General features: G+C 42.0%; 1 protein-coding gene across 1 annotated transcript; it reads right to left on the minus strand.

Annotated features, from left to right (window-relative positions):
- Window positions 1-343: 343 nt before the first annotated feature.
- Window positions 344-5,074, minus strand: LOC139642630 (beta-crystallin A1-like). The gene is made up of 6 exons (XM_071517556.1): window positions 4,992-5,074; window positions 4,498-4,573; window positions 4,240-4,358; window positions 2,169-2,310; window positions 1,733-1,875; window positions 344-699 (listed from the first exon to the last, which is right to left on the minus strand). The coding sequence occupies exons 2-6, from the start codon at window positions 4,570-4,572 to the stop codon at window positions 552-554; spliced, it is 627 nt and encodes a 208-aa protein (XP_071373657.1). The 5' UTR covers window position 4,573; window positions 4,992-5,074; the 3' UTR covers window positions 344-551.
- Window positions 5,075-8,393: the final 3,319 nt, after the last annotated feature.

Genomic DNA, 8,393 nt, shown 5'->3' on the forward strand with positions numbered 1-8,393 from the left:
GTGAAAGGTCACACGCACAAAGTGAAATTGCAAACATGACGTTGCACCGGTTTGAGGTCAGCGTGGGTTTAGTGCTTGGTAACCTTTCCTTCTCCCTCTCTCTCACATCCTCTTCTCTTTTGTTCTCTCTCCTCTGAAATTATTGCTGCTAGCGGACTAATGCCCCTTTGTTCACTCACAGATGCGCTGAACTGTAAACGGCAGCCATTCTCTCGCCACACGCATTCACACAGGAATTATGAAAATGACTTCTCATGCGCTGAATCTGAATTTTATTTTGTTTGTCGTACTAAAAAAAAAAATACTCTGTGAGCTATCCAACAGAGAATTAAAGAGGATAAAGATGAAGAAGTAGATGCTGTCTGACTGACGAGTGTAAAGTGTTTAAGGCTTGGTTAGGCGTTGTGGTTATGGTTCTGAGTAATGAGGCAAGCCCAAAACCCAGAACCAAACCCAAGTCCAGGCTTGCGTCCTAAGCCTCAGCATCCAGACGTTAAGCCTAAACCCAGAGGGACGCCCTGTCGCCCCCGCCGGTCCTGAGCCGTCCCGTCTTAGTGCTGGATGCGTCTGATGGACTGGATCTTGGGGGTCTGACAGTGGGAGCCCCAGTTCCTCCAGTGCTGGTAGTCTCCGCTGTGCCTCTCGCACTCCATGATGTACTGCTGGCCTCTGTAGCCGGGGTACTCATAGCACACGAAGCTGGAGAGAGACAGAGTGAGGCTTGAATCTCATGGGTTACTTCACATGTAAAATAACCTTACATGTACATTATTTTACATTAATTCACCCCTTAATTCATCCACAATCCCCTTTAAAATTAAGGGAGTTACTAATGCAGGAGAATCCATAAACCTCCTGAAACACCCCGTTCATTTTTCACATTCAGATATAATGAAAAATTCAGGGAGAAAGGAACTTTCCCTTATTAACTCATTAATAACCCTGTCAACCATGAATAAAAGGTATAAAAAATCCCATGAACAAAATCCCTTAAACACCCACGATAGTAAGCCTTACTTTTTTAAAAGCTATGTTATTTTTAATGGATAGTTCATGTTTATGCAATGGAGAAATTAAGGACATTTCAGGGATAAAAATGAAGGGATTTGGTTTTGTAGTGCATGGAGCCAATTTCCAGATGTCTCTGAACACTTGATTGGTTTGTGAGAAATGAAGGAGGTGAAGAGAGAGGATAAAAAACAGATGCAGGCATAAAAAATAGAAAAGAAAAGACACATGGAGTGGCAGCACTTCAGCAGTGACGTTGTACACATGATAGTAGTTATAAAGTGTGTAAATCAGGGTTGAGGATGACTTGTTTTCAGAAGTAAACTGGGAAAAATGATTCAAGAAACTGAAATGGCATATGCAACATCTGTGCACCTAATAAGGAAGACCTGCATTTCTTTCATGAGGTGAATAACATTTTAGGGGACATGGAGGGACATATCATTTTAGCTCTGGACTTCACTCAGGTTATGGATCCATTATTGGAGTAAATTCAAGGGACCATTAATGACTAAAGATAGAATGGCAATACATTATGTTGAAAGAAGATCCCAGAAGATCTCGCACTGTCATAAATCCTACTCTAGAACTGATTATTTTTTTTAACAACAAAGAAACTGAAATGGCAGATTATCAAACATAAGAACGCTTGGGATGGTAATCCGCTTCCTAAAATTGCCTGAACCGGTATGAGTGGTATAAGTATGACTGTGTGTTGACTTACGCTCCGCACTGCACGTGCATGGAGCCCACCTCAGGCATGCACCAGCCCATGGCCTGCAGGGAGGGGTAGTCATCACACACCTCCGCACAGCGGCCCATGAAGTTCTCCCTCTCGTAGATTGTCATACGGCTGCTAGGGTGAGACTGAGGGAGGTGGGGGGAGGGAGAGGGGGAGGGAGGGAGGGAGGGAGGGGTGCAGAGGGAGAGGGAGGAAGAGTTAGACTGTCAGACGAACACAGAGAGAAGACGCTCCACAATATTTCTATTTTTGAGCTCACTCATTTGATCCGCTCCCTCCTTCTGTCGTTCTGCCACTCACTATCTTCTCTCTTCCGTACTTTCTTTCTTGCTCTTTCTCCCACTTCTCCCCACACGCCACCGCCCCCTCCACCCCTTCACCCCTCCACCCCCCCCCACCCCCCACCGCAGGTACTCACGGCACAGTAGATGGGGCGCAGGGACATGAGGCGCTCCATGTGGTAGGACAGGGAGCCGCTGTAGGCGTCCCAGTGGGGGTACTCGCCCCTCTCCAGGATGAACTGCTGGCCCTGGAAGTCATGGTGCTCGAAACCGACCCAGCTGGACAGAGGGAGGGGGGGACAGGGTCAACATGGCGGAGTGAAATGATACATGGTGATGTCCAAATTCAGATTGAACCAGATTTGTCCCTCTAGTGGTCACAGGCAACAATGATGGGCCAGGTGCATAAAGATGTGCTGTTTTGATGTAATAGTTTTTTATATAATAGTCCCACAGTGCAAAATGCCCAAATATCAGCATGTTTCATTCCAAAATGAGACATCCAGTATTTACAAAATGTGACTCGTAGTCTTATAAAACGATTGCTATGAAAGACAGATGAGCAGTTAACATTAGATAACATTTTTTCAAAATGGATGTATCATTTCTTTTTCTTTTTTTTAATAAAACTCTTTTAAAACCGAAATCTCCTAAATGTCAACTTTTCATGAACTAAGAAATAAAGCTTTGTTCAAAATTCAAATATGCTTGGCGGTCAAGCTGAAACAGCATTTTTGAATTTATTCAGTTGGCTTTGAAAGGTTTTCCATAAGCCCAGTGGATCAGAAAATGTTCTCAACCCATAGAGGAGCATGTAATCCTTCGGTTGAATTTACAACATGACAATCACTAAAATTGGAGTTACAAGGTTTTCACACAACAACAGTGATCTTTCCAATTTGGACACAGAGAGTAAGTGGAGGAGAAAATACCGGGTCCCAGTGGCGTTCACTGACCCTGAAAGGGACAGGGGCAACATTCTCTAAAGCGGAAACTCCTTTACTGTTACTGAGGTTTGGACAGTGGCATGTACATATCCTTTCATGGCAGAAAATGCTATAATCTTGCATGTATCATCTCTCACCCAGATTATGTGATCAAATATAAAAATTATAGGTATAAAATGAAATACAATTTGAACTTAAACAACTCTGAAATATCAAATAGGACCATGCCAAAAATAGTTTCTTTGTTTGGCAAGATAGTTTCCTTTTCAATTTTCCAGCAACTAATTAAAAACATGTATCTATACTAGATAAGAAAGCACTCGATCAGTATTGTTATTCCTGAATTCAGTTACTTGGTTTATACAATGTTGGTGTTCAATAATTGAAATTTCCACCTTGATCCACAAATTAATATGAGACAAACTCTTTTTGAGGCCTTGAAGAATTCCAGGTGAAACTGCACTAGGCTGCTGGAAGAGAAGAAGCATTTTGAGAATCACTTTATTGATAGTTTGGCATGCTTTTCAAAAGAAAAAAACTATGGCTGATATTCAGACCAAAAGTAATCATACAGTTAACAGTGTGGAAATTAGAGAAGAGAAACAGATTTTGGCCTGGGTTTGAAATTACGTTTACAGCCCCTGATAGTTGTTTCTCAGTGCAGTTTGGAATCTCTCCGAATTTTGTCTGTTTTTTTTCATCCAAAGAAGCTCTACGTTTTTTTTCCGCACACAGTGGATGAGAGAGGGAAGCAAGAGCTGTATGATTTTATGGAGAGGATGAAAGCATTCAACAGTTAAGGCATGTGCAGCAGGTTTGACCAGCCTACATGTAGTGGAAATACTGCGGTATAAAAGCCCTTCACACTGGTTACCTGCCCTTTTTTTAGCTTATCGCTCCTCAGGTGATCGGTGTTAGCGATGCTCCTTTACAAACTCCATCTGGGTGTTTCAGTCTGAAAAGGGCCGCTAGGACAAAAAGGGGAGGGGCGACCCACTGCCCCCCACCCCTCCACCCCTCCACCCACCCACCCTCACACCTATGCTGTGTACACAATGCACTGTGGGAGCGAGTCAGTGACCTCAGGGTTTACATGCTTTACGCACCTGGTCCATTCCTGGTCTCTCTCTCTCTCTCTCTCTCTCTCCCTCTCTCTCACAAAGACACAAACACACACACACACACACTCACTCACTAACATACTCATACAGCCATCCACACAGACTTGCAGGCGTACAGGGTGGGGGGGGGTGTGACTCACGCTCCACTCTCCACTCGGATGGAGCGGATGTTGTCCAGGCCGCAGTCGTGGATGTTGCAGCACTCGGAGGTGAACTCCTGACACCGGCCCTGGAAGTGCTCCTGCTCAAAGACACACACCTGCACACAGGAGCACAGAGGAGGCGTGTGAAGGTGTGTGTGTGTGTGTGTGTGTGTGTGTGTGTGTGTATGTGTGTGCGCGTGTGTGTGTGTGTGTGTATGTGTGTGTGTGGTGTGTGTGATGTGTGTGTGAATTCACCTTGTAGAAAGGGGCCATTCCCATGCTAGGGAAGAACATGGATGAGGTCATGTGGGTTTTAGTGGCTCTATTCATTCTAGAGAGAGAGAGGGAGAGAGAGAGAGAGAGAGAGAGAGAACAAGAACAATGGATCAGAGGTCTAAACAGAGTCAAATTGTATAAACCACATAAACCAGAGGCCTTTATTACTACATTTAGTGCATAACACCATAAGAAAAAAAAATTCTAATCTAAAAATTTAAAAACTTAAATTAAGTTATAATATGCATTTTTAATGAGTAGGCCAATAATGTCAAGAGTTGAGTTGTTACTGTCAAAATGTCAAAATTTCACAACCTGGATTAATATTATTAAAATATTCATACAGCCTGATATAAACTAAAAAAATACCCAAAGCCATAATAAGCATTTCCTCCGGTAAATCCATCCCGTGGGAAAGTTCTGTTAACAGTCAAGTAGTCCCGCACCGTTTCCCCGTTCCCCGCTGAGCTTACCTGGCTGCTCTCCACTCTCCTTACCGCTCGTCACGCACCAATCCTCTTTACATAGACTTTTGTGACATTCTGGCGCTTCTGTTTTATACCGGCGTCCACGCTCGGTCGGCGCTTGTCCACCGGGCGCGTGCACGTGTCTCCACACAGCGCATAAACAATTATGAGCACGGCGAAAGTGTCACGTGTCAAGCGCGCCAGAATGATAAGGAGACACTTCCGGTCAATTTTATTTTCAAAATAAAAGCTCTCGTTGACGACTGTTGCCCAATGTGTGTTGGGACGTTATTTTGATTTATTATAAGTACCAAAGTGAAAATAAAGAATACAGTCATCCAGGAATCATATATATGTGTTTAAGTCATCAAATTTTATTTTTAGCCTTAAATTCACCATATAACAAGGCATTCTGTACCACAATATAATCATTTTTACACCCCATGTATAATATACTGATTCAACTGAAACGGAATACTATTTGTATTTATATATATACACACAATACACAATACTATTATTTTTTAAAATGTTGTTTGTTATTATTTTCAACAGTAACAAATATTGCACTTTTATTTTGAAGGCAAAATCGCTTGCTTTCCGGTATCGTTCTGGCTGACTGTGACGAGCTTGACGCTGCTGAGAGTGAACGGCCCGAGCGTCCGTGTGTCCAATGTTTGTGCGTAAAACATCCTGTGTGCGCGCCGGTGTGCTTGCCACCCAGTTTTTTTTTCTCTCACTCTCTCTCTCTCCTGTCTCTTTTTGTTTCGCCGTGTAACCCTATGCGGCCTGTCGACTCAGCAGATCATATACAGCACAGAGGGAGGTGGCAGTGAATGGGGAGCTGTTGTTGGTCTATTCGTATAGGTCAGCAGTGCCATCGTATAGCGCAACAAAGGCCCGGGCTATAGGCAGAGAATGAGAAGGATTTGGACATCTGGGGAGCGTTTGAATGTCACAAAAGTCGAGCAAATTGGGATCTAGCAATAATAATAATTATAATAATACTGATAACGACGATACTACTACTACCTACTACTACTACTACTACTACTATTACTACTGCTGCTTTTACTAGGCTACTACTAATAATAATAATAATGAATAAAGAACAGTTCTCAAAACAGTGTTACAAAGTGATTTTCAGGATAATAAATCTTGAGAAAAACAACAAATAAAGAAGAAAAAATAATATAATACTACTAAGACAAATTTAAACAGCAATAAATACAACATAAATACACATTTCATAAGTGAAAAGGCCATTCTGAAAGTCTATGGACTTGCAACTGTGTCAAATCCACAGGGGATAATGCACTTTTTCAACCTTTGTCAGCACCCCAGCAGTCTTTTCAGTGATATGATTTTGGTAATGTAACTGTACTGTATAGGCGTGATACAATACTCCCCGCCCCACACCTCCCTGTGTGACAATGGGCCACAGTTGCCATGACAACATGCCACCACCCATCACTACCCCTTGCCTCACCTGACCCTTGACCTTTGAACCAGAGCGTGTGAGGCAGGTGGGACCAAGTTCCACCAACTCTACTAATACGTGTGTGTGCACCCACACACACTTGCCTTTTGTTTTATTTCTCTTTGTAAACGACTTTGAAAAGCGATACATAAACTAAGTCTTTCTTACTTACTAATTGGGACTGTCTCATATCCGTGTGGCATTATGGGATATCTTATAGTAAGAGAGCCAGAATGACTCCTAGGTGTGCAGTATTAATTAATGGAGAGAGAGAGAGAGAGAGAGAGATTCATTCACAAATTCATTTCTCACATTGATGAGCATTGCTCTCAGGTGCATTTTTATTTTATTTTGTTTTGTTTGGTTTGTTTGTTTTATATTGTTTGTTTTATATGGCACACTAACTATAGTTAATCAAGGCAGAGTTTCCTAAAAACTGTTTAACTTCATGGGCTTTCACATCTGCAGTCTTATCTCTTACAAATGGGCTGATTTATTGATGGATAAACAGATAGATGGATGGACTGACGGAGTGATGGATGGATCGCTGCAGTTTTCAGTCATGTTGTTGGTTGGAGCAACAGCCTGTGGAAACTCAGTGGTCTGTATCAATTCAATTCAAGGTGCTTTATTGGCATGAAATACCAAAGTACTTATTGCCAAAGCAAAGTTAACAAAATCAAATTAAAATGACAGTAATCAATCTAATGAATGAATAACTTTAATGTGTCATTAAATTAGTAAATACAACAATAAACAGTCAACCAATTTATCTAAATACATACATTCTCAAACAGTGTTGCACACACATGTTTATTTTTTTACGTTGTCGTCGGTTCTCTTGCCTGAGACGATGACGGGCTGAGATGTATTTGGCTGCAGTAGTGGCACACTCCTTTTTTTCTCCTAGAATGTATTGGAGTTTTTTGTTTGTTGGAAGCTATCACCCACATCTGTATCACCCGATCTGTATCACCCCCCCTCCCCTTCCTGGCCTTCGTCAGCACGCCTGCTCACTTGACCCGACTCGATGTCATACACCATGTGACCCACACGTGCCATGTGTCATGTTTGGCGCTGTCCGTACATTGAAATACGTAAAAGCGATGCTCCTGCAGCTACACCCGTCATAATATCTTACCACCCATACGAGAAAAGTGGAAGGCTTTAATTAAATAGCTTTCTCCCGCTGTGATGAACTTAGATTCAAAACTCCATTCAAACTCCATTCAAAACTCGTCCATGCACAGTCTTAACCTCTTTGTTCACCCAGTGGCATTGCACTGAGGTTATTGCTTCTCTCAGCTTATTGCTTTTCTTGTTATTATTTGCCTCAGCACCTCTTGATTAGAGCGCTACATTGTTGAGGGAATAAGAGTGAATCATTTTGGCTCTAAAGTGTGCACCCGGCCAGCTTTTCACAATTATGAAACCAATGTTGACGTTAAAGGGCCTAGAAAACACTTTATATGTAGATTCAACAGTGTCAGGTAGTATGTAATGCTACCAATGAAGCTAGAATAACTTAACATTTCGCAACCAGTGTTGAAACAGTGTAATTGTCTCACTATACTCTCTCTAAACTGCTTTAGTAGCTGTGTTGCTCAGTTCAAAATGTGTCCAAGGAGACAGACACAAATACATTCATTCAGTTCACGGATTCGTGACATGATCACAGAGCCTGAAATAAATCATGAGTGCCGAGCACGAACAGATGATTGTGTTTTGATTGTGTTTTGTGTTGCGTGTCAAGTTAATTTTATTTTGTCTTCTGTCGAGGATCACAATGGAAATAATTGTTTTAAGTAAACCTAAACCTGATAATATACATGGGATTTTAGTTCATCATGTCTCTTTCTATTTCTCAAATCAAATCAAATCAAATCAAATCTTTATACTCCTCTCTGGGTCTCTCTCTCTCTCCTCTG

The sequence above is a fragment of the Centroberyx affinis genome, unplaced genomic scaffold, assembly GCF_046629955.1.
Source record: "Centroberyx affinis isolate AG114_WGS23_722 - 3 ecotype Tasmania unplaced genomic scaffold, CSIRO-AGI_Caff_v1 ptg000501l_1, whole genome shotgun sequence".
Classification (NCBI taxonomy): Eukaryota; Metazoa; Chordata; class Actinopteri; order Beryciformes; family Berycidae; genus Centroberyx; species Centroberyx affinis.

Coding starts and splice junctions, on each gene's coding strand:
- LOC139642630 (XM_071517556.1), bottom strand. CDS start 4,572: ATGAATAGAGCCACTAAAACCCACATGACCTCATCCATGTTCTTCCCT. Junction 4,359..4,497: donor GAATGGCCCCTTTCTACAAG/GTGAATTCACAC, acceptor TCCTGTGTGCAG/GTGTGTGTCTTTGAGCAGGA. Junction 2,311..4,239: donor ATCCGAGTGGAGAGTGGAGC/GTGAGTCACACC, acceptor CCCTCTGTCCAG/CTGGGTCGGTTTCGAGCACC.